General features: G+C 42.9%; 1 protein-coding gene across 4 annotated transcripts in view; it reads right to left on the bottom strand.

The window, feature by feature from the left end:
- The window catches only part of LOC125448742 (RNA-binding protein FXR1-like), a 64,621-nt gene that overhangs the window by 26,468 nt on the left and 22,772 nt on the right, over positions 1-15,381 (bottom strand). For 3 of the 4 annotated variants that reach the window (XM_059642548.1, XM_059642547.1, XM_059642546.1), the window contains exons 2-3: positions 11,653-11,705; positions 326-419 (exon numbers count right to left, since the gene is read on the bottom strand). In XM_059642548.1, coding sequence (XP_059498531.1) covers positions 326-419; positions 11,653-11,705 — 147 coding nt within the window. Of the gene's footprint in view, positions 1-325; positions 420-11,652; positions 11,706-15,260; positions 15,308-15,381 lie in introns of those variants that run through there. The other variant, XM_048524235.2, reaches the window with a different exon arrangement.

A 15,381-nucleotide genomic window follows, 5' to 3' on the forward strand; every position in this document is an offset into this window, starting at 1 on the left:
GAGGGAGAGGGAGAATTAACATGGAATCCAATATGGCTCCACATTAGAACTTCTCTTTAGAAACATGTCAAGTGTTTATTTGACACTTTTGATCAGCGAGAGTATCGAGGCTCATGAAATCAAGGTGGGAGACAAGAGTCCAGACGTCTCTAACTTGATGTTATATCGCACAAAAAATTAAAGTTCCATTACAAGTTCAAAAAGAGCATTGCAGGCACCATGAGCAAGTCATTTTACTTGCATTGGTCCTGGTGGGATTGTTAGTAAATCCAAAGACAATATAACCCCTGAACATTAGTAATTAAAATATCTGCACCGGTCTTACCTCAACTTCATCCCCTTCGCTGATCTCTTTGTTGAAATCTGCAGGTGGTGGTAAGCGCACGTCGCTGAATGGAAGCTGTTGCTCAGGTTGCCAACTGTGTATAGAGAACAAGTGACAAGGTCACTGCAGCTAGTTCAGGAATTTAGAACATCGTCCAGAAGCAGAGAACTCCTCCAGCTCCCCTCCCATACAGATAGAGAATGCAAGAGTGCCCATCTCTTACTGCTCCTGTCAAGGACTGCATCAACCACTGTGGGGCCTTGAACCAGGAGTATCATTTTCAATTAAACAACTTTCTAAAACATTTCATGAAGAGTCAACTGTAGATGTGGGCCCACAGTCATATACAGGCTAAAGGAATGGGAATTTCTCCAGGGAAATGTTATTAAATGGTCTGTATGTTAAAGACCTGAGTTTTCAGCTCCTATGACAACATAACTGATAAGATAGACCATAACTATAGCCAGCACCAGGAAAGAGACCTGATGTTTTTGTATGATATTTTTGTATGTTTCTGATGAAGGGTCTAGGCCTGAAACGTCAGCTTTGTGGTCCTAAGATGCTGCTTGGCCTGCTGTGTTCATCCAACTCCACACTTTGTTATCTCTGGTGTTTTTGTATGTACTGAGTTAGTGGATACAAAATAGGTCAACATTTGGGCCATTAAAATTGATCCCCAACATCCTAAGGTAAAGGTCCATCTGACTTGTCCAAAGCTGAAATTGCTAGTGTGCAAAAGACACCCCCCACCAAGAGTATTGATCTACTGAGAAGTAGAAGGGATTTAAGTGCAGCCAATTTAAGGGTGGGGATGATCCGAGGAATTTCTAATTCTCTCAGGAATCTAGAATGAAGTCAAGCTCTCACCACCCCTGATTTATATTCTAACATCTACATTGCCTAGGTGAAGCTTGCTACACTGACCAGAAGCCACTGCCTCAATGATACCCAATGAACTAACATTCACTGCACAAGGACAGCCTAATTCAGTATTTTCTGGACCTGCCTAACATGTATCCAACTCTACAGCAACAAAATCTCTTTTACAACAGAATGGTAGATGGAGTTTGAGATAAATGAGGTGGTGTATTTTGGAAAGGCAAATTAGGGGAGGACTTTTACACCTAATGGTAGGGCCCTGGGGAGTGCTGTCAAACCGAGACCAAGGGGTGCAGGTATAATTCCTTGAAAGTGGAGTCACAGGTATATAGGGTGATGAAGGTGGCATGTGGCGTGCTTGCTTTCACTTGGTCAGTGGATGCAGTATGGGAGTTGAGATATTATGTTGCAGCTGTACAGGACATTGGTTAGGCCATTTTTGGACACCATCAATTCTGGTCTCCCCACTATAGGAAAGTTGTTAAACTTAAGGGTTCAGAAAAAAATTACAAGAGCATTGCCTGGATTGTCAGGAGCTGACAGATGATCTTAAAGGTTTATAAAATCATGAGGGGCATGGATAGGGTGAATAGCCAAGGTCTTTCCCCAGGGTATGGGAGTCCAAAAGTAGCGGGGCATGGGTTTTAAAGGTATGGGGGGGGGGAAACTCAAGGACTACTTTTGCCATGTTGAGGGTGGTGCGTGTATGAAACGAGCTGCCAGATGTGATGCGGAGGCAGGTACACTAACATTTAAAAGCCATCTGGATACACATAAATAGGAAGGGGTGAGACAGATACGTGCAAAATGCTGGCAAATGGGACTAGATCAGTTTAGGATATCTGGTCAGTATGGGAAGGTTGGGCTGAAGGGTCTGTTTCTGAGCTGTATAACTGTGACTGTGACTATAACAAACCTCAGATAAATCACCTAACATCCACCACTTCTCTGCAGTATAGATTGTTCTTGAATCTATTGGAGTCTTCAACAGTGTTTTCAACAGGCTTAAATTGTGTCAATCTGCTCTGCACTAAATCCATAATATTTCTCATGAGGCTGTCAAAGCTGAATTTGAACCAGAGGCTTTACCACAACCTCAATACACTGCTTCCCTGCATAGTTTAGCACTCTACCTGCCTCCATACGTAACGTTACACTTCACGGTTAAACAGCATTTACCATCGAGAGCTACCTGCAATTGTCAAACTAACTTCTACCCTCAACAATTGGTTATTCATTGTCTTGTAGATCATTCCCACAAAAACTTGCTCTAGGCCTGATGTAAATGATAAATGGTATAGCAAGAATACAATTTGTGACCAGCCAACAAGGAGATGGAAACCATTCATTTATCACTTTCTGGCTACCAGTTTTCAATTCAGCACTGAAGGCGGCCATTAATCCCACAACATTCAATCTCATTAAGATGCCGCAAAAGGGATTCCATAATCAAAAGCTGTGCAGGCTTTCCAGGTAGACACCCAACAAGATACACTCTTCTGAAGATTACAAACTATTCAACCAGATGAGTAAGAGGTGCAGATTTCCTGACCCCAGTTGTAGTGATGAGAGCCCCCAGTGACATCATCTCCATCAAAATCAGAAGTGACAGAGGGGAGGAAGGGATGGTGGTATAGCAGTTTACAGAAATCCAGCAGGATGTGTCACCTTCTTCGTAATGAATCTGTGGTTCAGTTTGTCCTTTCCAAGCTATCAAACACACGGACAGGGCATGATTAAGCTCTTCAATAACGTCCTCTCCTTCACCACATTCTTGCTGGCTGTACTGTTTAAGTCTCAGACTGAAATCCACCTCCACCTACCTTTCCCTAACCATTCAGGAGTTTGACGAAGCTCACCACTTCAACAGCTTGGGCCTCAGCCCCATTCCCTTTCTTCGCAGGTAAAATGTTTTTTCAGGGTGTTTCCCAGATACTATTACTCAATTCAGCTTACAGGATCAAGGCAATAGCAGCAAGAGAAGACACTTCCCTGGACTCTCTAACTCCACTGGAGTGAAGTCCAAGATGATCTTATTTCCTCTGGGAGATTCAGTGGCCTTTCACAAAATCAGAGCTTTCTGGGTAAAATGCGTCATCCAATCTGGCTGCAGAAATCACCTTCAAAATACCAAAGGTGTTTAACAGTCACTTGAACAAAGCTAAACCACACCCGCTGGACAAAATACCACAGCAGAAAGTTTAATTTCATTTTTTGAGTGGGTGGGGAGAGGTGCAAGGAACGAAACAGGACAGTTCAAAAACTGATCACTGGAATGGGAGTGAACAGCAATGGGGAAAAATATCTTGTCAAACAAGAGAGTTAGAGCACACGCCCTCAAATCAGACGGGAAATTCAGTGTTTTCGTGTCTGCAATACAGACTGCTCATGGCCATCACACCTTTACACTGATCAGGTCAACTATGCTATATTGGTTAGTAACATGGAATAGAAGTAAACCATTCAACAGCACAAGCTGGTTTGCCATTTAATGAGATCACAGCCGATCTGTGGCCTTGCTCCATATCCCTGCCTTTGGCCAACGTTGCTTAACACTTGTGCTCAAGCGTATTTCAGATTTGAAATTAACACTGCTGGTTTTATTACTAGCAGGTGACCTATCATATAGCACAAGAACCTTTTGATCCATCCAAATGTGTTGGCTGTTTGTGAACTCTTCAATTAGTCCCAATCGCTCTGCAATTTTCTCCTCTTCCCCTCATTCAACACTTCAGTTTCTGGTCGTCACTCCTAGTATCACTTCCCCTTTGATTCAGTTTTCTTCATTAAGACAATTAACAAAACAAGTAAATATCAAATATCTCAAATTACATTTCTTCTGGTTCAATTGCCAAATCGTTTCAAAATCAGTGGCCCACTGGTTAACACTTTCCTATCAATGGGAAACAGTTTTTGTCCCTCAGGCAAGATTTTTTTAAAAATCCACAATTAAGTTGACAAAAGCTCAGAGCAGTTGCTGCAGTCTGACCAAATATCAGACTGCAGCTAAAAAAAACTCTGTTTTAAGAGTCCAGAACAAGTATCAGGACAAGCATGTTAAGAATGCGAGCACTGAGTGATCAGCCCTTTACACTGGAGTGTTTACTAAAGAGAACACACCACATGGAGCAGTTAACATTCACATTTAGGTAGGTCCAACTGTGTCTCATGAGGTGTTGATTTCAAAGGATTATTTCTATACAAAGGTGACCACACTCCAACTGCCTGGGGAGAACAAATACTGATTTGTACACAGCAATTCAGGAACATCGGACACTACATGCTTCTCTTTAAGTGTCAGTAATGTCTATCTTTCCCTCAAAATTTGCATGATCCAGTCTTCACTGCCCATTCACCTACTTCATCCCAAAGGTCTTTCACTGAAGGCTTGTTCAAACCTTAGTCAGACTTGTCCATTCAAGAGTTTGGACTGTTTTGGGGATACCACACACGCGAGCACTTAACTGGCTGCAGAACAATTTCTAACCTTGAAAAGTTAAGATTGAAAGGAAAGATCAGATGTGGTAGGGAACATGGTAGAAACAAACAGTGATGTTTCACAGCCAGAACAGAGCATCCTCCAGGACCCAGAGCAGGCAGTATGTAGCAAGAAAACAGGATAAACTGATCACAGACAATACCCTAAGCTCCAGGGATAAGGATTTCAGGACAACTTTAGCTAGCCATCTAACCAGACAGGACACAAGCAAATCTTACCAGCTAGCTCTCAGCTGCTAAAAAGAACTAAATCAAATTATGAAATGGCTTGCATCTTAGCACCATTATTTCTGTCTGTATGCATCACAATAAAATACTTTCAGGAAAGCAGGCTGCACAGCAAGCCAAGGACAACCTCAAAATGTTGCTCATCAAGCTGCATCTACGTTAAAAGACAACAGCATACAGCCATTTTCCCCACTCTCCAACTAAATAGACTGCCCCAACAGTAACCTCCACTCACATCAAGTAGTGGTTTCTAAACAAAAACTAAAAAAAGTGCCTTAACAGGTGCAATCATACTTTCAATGCTGCTCAGCTTCAAAACTGGATTTATACAATGCACAACACAGCCACAAACATTCAGCCCGAGATAACAAAGTGTGGAGCTGGATGAACACAGCAGGCCAAGCAGCATCTTAGGAGCACAAAAGCTGACGTTTCGGGCCTAGACCCTTCATCTGATGAGGGGTCTAGGCCCGAAACGCCAGCTTTTGTGCTCCTAAGATGCTGCTTGGCCTGCTGTGTTCATCCAGCTCCACACCGTTATTTCGGGTTCTCCAGCAACTGCAGGTCCCATTGCCTCTGATCACAAACATTCAGCCCAACCAGTCCAAACCTATCAAACTTCTGCCCACCTCTGCGTCTGAAAAGAAGTTACATTATACATGCTTAAAATACTGTTCAAGCCACAGCTGCAGTTCTGGGCACCTCACCTTTAGACATTTTGTGAAGGCATTGAGCATGCCCACAAAAACCTGTCCATGAGAATGAAGTACCTACTCCTGGAACCAGTTACATCAATAAATTGAAAGAGCTGCAACTGGACAACAGGGATGAGTGCAGGAGCTGGGAAGTCACGTTGAGGTATTCCAGGACATTGGTGAGGCCTCTTCTGGAATACTGTGTCCAGTTGTGGTCACTTAGTTATCGGAAGGATACTAAGCTGGAGAGGGTTCAGAAAACATTTATGAGCATGTTGCTGGGAGAAGGTTTGAGTTATAAAGAAAGACTACATAGGCTGGGACTTTTTTCCCTACGACTGAAGTGTAGAAGTTTCAGAGGTAACCCCATAGAAATTTATAAAACCATGAGGGGTATAGATAGAGTAAATGTTAGTTGTCTTTTCCCTAAAGTGGGGGATTTCAAGCCTCGAGGGCACAGTTTTAGGTAAAGGGAGAGAGATTTAGAAAAGACATGATAGGTAATCTTTTTAAAAAGAGGACGTGGTTTGTATGTGGAATGAACTTCGAGAAAGTGATAGATGCAGGTACAGTTGCAATGTTTAAAAGACATTTAGGGAAGTACATGAATGGAAATGCTTTGGAGGCATATGGGCCAGGAGCAGGCAGGTGGGACTAGTTAAGAGATAACCAGGTGTACAGCTGGATGAACACAGCAGGCCAAGCAGCATCATTGGAGCAGAAGGCTGACGTTTCGGGCCTAGGCCTTTCATTTGCCCAAAACGTCAACCTTCCTGCTCCTATGATGCTACATGGCCTGCTGTGTTCATCCAGCTCTACACCTGGTTATCTCGGATTCTCCAGCATCTGAAGTTCCTATTATCTCTGGGACTAGTTTAGTTTGGGATTATGGTTGGCATGGACCAGCTGGACTAAGCGGTCCGTTTCTCTGCTGTTTGATTTCATGACTAAGAGTGAAGGTTTAACTGAGGTGTTCAAAATCTGAGGGGGCTGGACTGAATCAATAGGAAGGAACTGTCATCATTGGAAGGATCAAGAATTAGAACACAGATTTAAGGCAACTAACTAGTAAGCAGCAGCAGCAAGATATGGAGAAACATTTCCACACAGCAAGTGGTTAAGGTCTGGAATGAGCTGCTCAAGGAACGTAGCAGGTTCAGTCAAAACTTGCAAAACAAACTGGATCATTGTGAAAAAGGAAAAGCTCGCAGGACTACAGGAAGTTCAAGGAGTGGCACCAGGCAACTGCTACTTCAGATGGCCAACTAAGACATGGTGGGGTGAATGGCTATAACTATTTGATAATTCCGTAACTCAACCCATCATATCACCAATTCCTCTTTCTAACCCATGTGTTAGTTTCCCATGTCGATGTATTGTTACTATTACCCTCAGCAGATCCTTGCAGGTGGGTGTTCTACATTCTCACCACTCCCTTCGGAGAAAAGTTTCTTTTGAATTCCTCACTGGATCCATTACGTGACTTTGTTTATAGTCCCTAGTTTCAGGCTGTTCTAAACGGAAACTTTTAAGTTTTGAAAAGTCACCCCTCAGCCATTGTCTATTCTACAGAGACAACGACATGAGCTTGGTTTTGATACAGCGCAAAGTTTATACAGTACTTCTCTACCTCAAAGTTCTGGTCATTAGCCAAATGGTTACTACACTCACCCAAATCAAACAAGGATCCAGCCAATGGCCGAGCTGATACAATGAAAGCAAGAAGTTCATAGACATCCAATTTCTGTCTGATGTTTGAGAGCTGGAAGGTTAGTTTCCAGACGATTTGTCACCATTCCAGGTAACATCAGTGAGCCTCCAATGAAGCATACGAACCAAATACAGAACTACAGGAGCAACCATCCAACACCCACAAACGAAGCTGCATTAGAACATTATTCCAGTGAGCCACCACACACTGCAGCACAGAGGAACTACGAACAGCAATGAAACATCTTCATATTGTTTAACAAAAACATGGGTCATACATTGAATATTTCCAGGCCTAAACAAGCCTGAATTATATTCCATTTGGGGCCCAGTAGATCAGATCAAACCTGCCTGAAGTAGTCCAGGCTTTGTGCAGTTCCCTGCACTAACAGAATTACAAACAGGAAGGCAGCCTTGTGGTTGAACAGAGCCTGATGAGGGTCGGATATAATGTTATTGCCCACCTTTCCCTCCACATCACAGGTTAGGCCAGCAGAGACTACTGCTCCATCAATGCATTCCCCAACAGCAATTACAATCTCAGTCTTTTCATGAACAGATAACATGTCAGACAGGAGTTTGTTAGCCAACATCTATCTTGCTCACTTCTGTCTTGCACATGATTGGGTCCAGCATTGTTTGTCTAGACATGCTCACGTATACTGAGCTGACATCAATGTTCAAAAGTTTGCATCAGCATGAGCTATGAAGGGTATGCCATTCAGCCCATGAAGTGTAGCCCATCAAGCAGAGCCCAACATTAATGATGATCTTGGCTGACTGGATTCCTTCACCTTCCTGCTTGCCCCCAATTAACACAGCAAGCTCACAGGTCACTGCATTTATTTTAACTGGATAGGAGTTTGCTCGCTGAGCTGGAAGGTTAGTTTCCAGACGATTTGTCACCATTCCAGGTAACATCAGTGAGCCTCCAATGAAGCATATGGACCAAATACAGAACTACAGGAGCAACCATCCAACACCCACAAACGAAGCTGCATTAGAACATTATTCCAGTGAGCCACCACACACTGCAGCACAGAGGAACTACGAAGAGCAGAGGAAAATCACCTATACAGCGTATTCAAAGACAACGGGTACCCAATGAACAGTCCGCTGATTTCTCAGCGACAAGCCCAAACAAAAACAGACAAAACGGGCCCAGAAACCATAACCACTCTCCCCTACAAAGACATTTCCAAAATGACTGCCAGACTACTCAGACCTCTTGGCATCAGGGTAGCCCACAAACCCACCAACACACTAAAACAGCAGCTAATGAACTTAAAAGACCCTATACAGACAAGCAAAACGAACGTCATCTACAAAATAGCATGCAAGAACTGTGACAAACACTACATTGGACAAACTGGCAGAAAGCTAGCCACCAGGATACATGAACATCAACGAGCCACAAAATGACATGACCCACTATCACTAGTATCCTTACATACAGATGAAGGAGGACACCACTTTGATTGGGACAACACATCCATCCTAGGACAAGCCAAACAGAGACATGCACGAGAATTCCTAGAAACATGGCATTCCAACCGGAACTCCATCAACAAACACCAAATCAATCCAAATCAATCTACCATCCTCAGAAAAAGAACAGGAAATGAGATCACCAACCCAAGGAAATCTAAACAGATAAGTAGAAAGCAGGACATAACACCAGCGCTTCACCAGAGGCTCACTGATGATGTTACCTAGAATGGTGACGAAACATCTGAAAATTAACCTTCCAGCTCAGCGAGCAAACTCACATCCAGAACCTCAACCTGAGCTACAAAACTTCGAAACTCATTTATTTTAACTGCTGCTGAAATAATAAAATGCCAATTACGAATGAGTAATTATATTGTATCAGCCATGCTCCAAGGGTAACAGAGGGAAATAAAGCTTGGTAGTGAAATAGAGCTACAAATACAAACATTATTATTGCCATTTGTGAATCAAATAACTGTAGACACACGATTCAATTTTTGTATCCAGGGGATACAGACTCTTATTGGATTTAAAATGGAGTTTAAATTCAAAACTGGTTTGTCTTACACCAGCTCACAATAATAGGGGAATTATGAATGCTTGTGGGCAGTGTTTTGAGAGTGTTTTTAGGGCATTAAGCATTTTTGAACCCAACCCTCCCAAAAATGTCTTGCAGCTGTGAGCATCAGATCAGTCCACCTCCATCTGACATATTGTACACATTCAATTATCACCTCCCCACCACTGGAAGAGCATTTCTTCAGCTACTCAAGTCATAAGATCAGGCATTCCCTCCCTAAACACTTCCTCAGGCACTCCTGCTTTTATCCAGCTGTTTGCTTAATACTTTAAGTGACAGGACATCATGTTAGGTTTGAAAACAAACAGCACCCTGGGGCTGATTTACCACAGTAAATTCATGACAAATGAAAATTTAAAAACTTTTATAGCAGAGGTTCTTAAACTGTGGTCTGCAGAGTCTAGTGGGGAAAACAAACTCTAGTCTGAAGTTAAAAAGTGAAATGTGAACTTGAGGATGACTGCCATCTATGTTGTGCGAGGCAGGCTGACTGTCTCAGTGAAAGAGGGGAGTGCACAAGGAGACAGACTCTGGAGTAGCAAATCAGGCCCACTCACCTCACTGGTAGCCCTAAGTAAGCACCAATTTCCTCAAAAGCATTAAACACCCATCCCTAACTACACTGTGGGTCCACCTACACTCTAACAGCTGCAACAATTTACGATGGCAGCTCACCCTCACTTTAACAAGGGACAAGGGATAAGCATTAACCGTTAGGCCAGCCAGCAACAGTGATATCCCATGACAGAACAACATGCACTGCTCACATGCAGCTGAAAGCATTCTCTTGAACAAGTGGCACGATAAGGGTAGGACCAGGCTCCGCCATTAACCCATTTGAAAATGGGCTGCTTCAACCGAACACAGTGATCAAAACAAGCATTTTTTGATCCAAGAGGCAAGCAAACTGACCTCCCCTTTCAAATAGGATTTAATGGTAAATGAGGCTGATTAACTTAAACGCTACTAGATTAAATTCCTTAATGATAATGAGAACTAACACCAAAGTAACTGGTCAGAAGCAACACTGGAATTGAATTTCCCTGAAGCTCGGACTAGATTGTAATGTCAAATCTGAATAATGCAATGTTATACGTAGTGGTTGGGCAGTGGAGTTCAATTACCCAAAGCCCGGAGATCTACTAGTCAGTCATCGGGTTACACAGCATGGGAAAGACCATTCGTCCATGCTGATCACATATACTAAACTGATCTGGTCCCATTTGCCAGCACTTGGTCCAGAGTCAGGAGTGTGATGGAATATGCCCCACTTACTTGTATGAGTGCAGCTCCTGCAGTCAAGAAGCTTAACAGCATCCAGGTGGAAAGCAGCCCATTGAGTGACATCACAGCAATTTGAGGCTGCTCCAACAGCACTTTCTAAACCAAACCAGTGACCCCTACAGTTTGAGGACAAGGGCAGCAATCACATACCAGCTTGGCTCAGAACTATACTACTATACCTTCACGGTCCCTGGGTCAAAATACTGAAACTGCCTTCTTGACAGACAATGGATATACATTCCTTGAAAGAAACATTAACCACCTGCTTCCAGCTTCAGGAAAAGTCCTATAGAAAGCAACAATGCAACCTGAAACAACAATGGATCATTCCAACTGCCAAGCATGCAGACTGACACTACAAACACAAGGTTCCCAGAAGTACACACAAAAATAAAGTCTGAAGAATTTGTAACTCAGGAGGTAAATAGCTGATGGAAATTCTCACTTTAATCAAGATCATCCTGCCCAGACATTGCTCACTTAGTAAACATGGCTTGAGTGTGCCAAAGTCAGAGTACTATACATTGCTCTGCACTACAAAAAAAACCAATGATAATCAGTCTCTGCTTCAAATTGCAATTTGGGTCTCTGCTGTTGTGGGAATCCACAGCCCTGCCCACCCAGTTAAACTAAGGGTGACTGAAGCAGACACCCCAGTTAATTGAACTGTTCTCCCGGGCTGCAGCATCCACACAAAACAGTCCATCTCACAGCCCTTTAGGATGAAGTGCCTGCTGCAGGTTATAATGACCAAACTCCCTCCATCACTAACTGGACATGGAATAGTTTACTAGCAGGCGATGAGGAGCCTCAGCAGTAGGATCACAAGAGACTGACAGCATGGGACATTACTGAAAAGTAGGCTGCTGGATTGTGGTGATGGCTACAGAATGCTGAGACACACAAGAGAGATGGGGTGGGGGCTGGAGGTGGAAAAAGTCAGCCAAAGCAACAGTACTCACTTGTTCTCAAAGGCAATGGTGACAGAATCCTCATGAACATCTTTGACAAATCCCTGAGAGAGAAAGAGAGACAGACATTAAAATCTAGATAATAAGCCAACAAATTTAAAAATCAGCTGTGACTTCACTGCCCTGGACACCAAAAAAGATCAGACACGTTCAATATGTCAGATCACAATCTCATCAGGAACATACTTTAAACAATTACATTCCATCTAAGAACTAATTCTGAATTACAGGGTTCAAAACTTGCCTCCCCAGCATCCCGAGCACTTTGACCAAAGTGGAGAGATATTCAATAATTCACCAAGTACCTCAAATAAACTCAAACTTAATCATCTCTCGCACCCATTGAATCCTAAACCTCACGGAAAGTGATCTTCGCTGACAGCAATGTCACCAAAACTTTCCAAACTAGAAAACTAGATGTTCTGCAAACTAAAAGTAATCTACTGACGTAATACACTCAAACCCCCACAGTATACTTTAACCTAGATTTCAGAATCCCCACAGACCCAAAAGACAAATGGACAAAGCCAAAAAAAGTGACACTAGGAGCATGTTAACAGGTCTCAAACAGCTATTCGGGTGATGTGAATCACCATCTTTCTTGTCACTGTTCTGAAAGAACTATTTGTCTGGCATAGCAGCCAAGATATTTGGGAACATACATATGTTAGATGTGTCCTCACATAGACAGTATTAAACCCATACTTTCCCTCTGAATTGGCATTACTAAACTCTTGAAATCTCGTGGATTACTCTGGATTGACAGGTCCTGCCACTGTCACAGAGTCCCACCGGAATCTTGCGTACTCTAACTCCTGACCCAGTCCAGAGAAAATCATGTATCTGAGCAAACAGTAGTGAATACATCTGAGCATGGTGTTAAAATAGCAGAACTGTAAACTGAAGGAATGTTTCTATATCAAGCAGATGACCAGAGGACTGTTCCAAAATGACTAAGTCACCCTGGTGTTGAAAACTCGAACAGCTGCAGAAAAGAACCCCTACCACCCAAACAGCTGCCCTTGAGGGGTCAATGCAAAGGCTGCACCTCCAGCTCTGCACTTCAGGTTGTCACCAGTTACAAAAGATCCCAAACAAAACAAGATGAGCAGTTAGGGGCAGGGTCTGTACAAAATGATTAAACTAAACAAAAAAGAACCTTCATTACAGAATTTAATGTTAAGTGAGTTGCTAAGTTGTACAATTACCACCTACAATTTACTTCACTCAAAAGAGACCATTCAGGCCATCTATTGAGGTGTTTCTGCTCCAAATAAGCCACATCTCATTCTCAGCACATCCTTCGATATTTTTCTCCCCAGTGTGTTCATCCAGCTTTCCTGTCTACATTGATATTCCCCCAACTCCTCACTTTGAGTGTAAGTTCCACATTCTCCTCACTTAAAACTTTCACTTAACTTGATGGCACATGTTAAAGGCACTTGCTGATTCCAAAACCTGGCCATGTGCTTTTAGTTTGTTTGTTTTTGGGTAGGGATAGATAGATTTGGGGTGAAGATACAGAAAGGGAAATCATCCTGAAATCCGGTGATCCATTGATATTGGAAAGTTAAAAAGAAAATTAAACAAAGGCCAAGTTAAAAGTTTCACCCGGGTTTATTTTTAATCCAGACTAGCCAGCCAGCATGTAGGAGGGAAAAGGGCAATGCTATAAAAAGCCAGCAGCTACTGGAGCTTGTGAAATCAATCTCAGTCCTGAATGCCAAGACTAGAGGCAGCCCACAGCGAGGCTGATGCGAGAGAACACGTTCTAATACTTGCAGGAACAGAGTCACTTGTCACCTTTATTCAGAGGAAGCTTCTAGTGAGAGCTCAGCACAAAGCACAAGTACAGAGCAAGCGTGCACCGCCACAGCTAGGTTCCAGCCAGACAGACTTGTTGGTTAACCAGTGAATATAGCCACTGCACCAAAGGCCAGATACCAGCAGCATGCTAACACAAAAAGTACTGAAGTAGTTACGCAGAAGTGACATCTACACAGAGGCAGAAACAGCAAGTACCTCAGTATCAAAAATCATAAGGATTAATATCTGACACCACATGCCAAGCTCAACATGCACCATCTCATTGATAAAAATCCCCCTTTTCCCTCAGTTGTGCATCACTGAAGAACACTCCATTTTCAAAGATGACAGACATTTAGACTGTCCGCCAAATAGCATTTGATCTAGCTTACAACAGAATGCCACCTCCCAGCCTGAAGGGAGTCAGTCATTAGGAGAGTATTTTCTCCAGGAGTGCTTCTGGCCACCCAACCATAAAGTACAAACAAATTTAGAAAACTTTCACATGACCAATCCAGGGCAGTACCTTTGTTCATGAGAGTTTCCATTCACAACAATGAAGGGAAAACTAGCATTTTGCTTATGAAAGACAAGTTAAGCAAGTTGGACAAACCCAGTGACGAGGGGAATTCTAAAAAACCCTGACTCCACTGGGGTACAGCTTTGCTAGTTAAACAGAATCACAGGCTCTCCTAAACTAACCCATGAACCTCCAACTCAACACGCTGTATGGTTTTCATACCCAAAGGAGTGTTCCACGAGCAGGTCTGACCCACACCACAACAGGTTGTGAAACCATTCCAGCTAAAATGAGGACTGCACTTTGTGCTTTTAATACAGTGGCTGTCCATCCAGTTGGCCCCTAGGGAGACCAGATTGCCATGGCAATATAAACAATGACATGCATGTGTAGCCCTGAACCGTGGACAGAGAAAGCAGAGACCCTGATCTTCCTTTGGCCACTCGCTTACTGCCTGCCACTGGTGTGCACTGGGAAGATTTACAATTTGATCTTGAACTAGTTTGGCCACAATGTAAACACACGTTGCTTGGTTGTCAACTTCTGGAGTGGGACTCAAACCTGGAATTTCTGATTCAGAGGCAGGGGCAACCCACTGCACCAATCTACATTACACCAGAACACCAAGATTTTACCCAATAAATTGTTCCCAAATTCAATCATGGTGACAACTAGTGACATTACTCTAGGTCAGTACTGCATGTATCCTGCAACTGAGGAAGAATGGTTCTTGACAAAGTTAATACTGTTTTCTTATTTCTCACCCAGGAACATATAGAAGCACTGGAGGGGGTACAATTCCTAGTCAGTCCAAAAGTAAGTAGAAAGTGCTGTGTTTAGAACAGACTATAGCCTGTCGAGAGAATTATTCACTGTCCCAAATCATTCCTACCACCGTCAAGTGTCTCAGCCAACCCGACTCAGGACATAACACAAATGACTATTATACCAGGCAGGCTTTCTGCCATCACTGCATTTATTCCAGTTCAGTAAATCCCCAATAAGTTTGATGAGAAGTAAATACTTCTTTGATCAGATCATGTATTTGCCACTCATTAAGTCACTTTCAGTTCAGACCTAATTTCCAGAGTGTTAATAGCTGTATCTTCAAATTCACTGCCCTCCTCCCACATTACACACAGTGCAAGTCTTCAGAAACAAGTATCACCCTGCAAAATGACAGGGCAAGGCAGTGATGTCAGAGGTGCCATCTTTTATGGCAGTTAAAGCAGAGCCTTGTGTATGTATTCAAAATGGATATGAAAGATCCCACAGTGATCAAGCGAGCTGCCATGGTTTGTTCTTTGGGCTGTCCGGTTCTTTTGGGTTTTCAAAGGCTACGAAAGGCATTGCAGAAATCTACGTTTGTCAGCTGTTTTTCCTTTCATTAGTCC

Source organism: Stegostoma tigrinum, chromosome 45 (genome assembly GCF_030684315.1).
Source record: "Stegostoma tigrinum isolate sSteTig4 chromosome 45, sSteTig4.hap1, whole genome shotgun sequence".
Taxonomy (NCBI): Eukaryota; Metazoa; Chordata; class Chondrichthyes; order Orectolobiformes; family Stegostomatidae; genus Stegostoma; species Stegostoma tigrinum.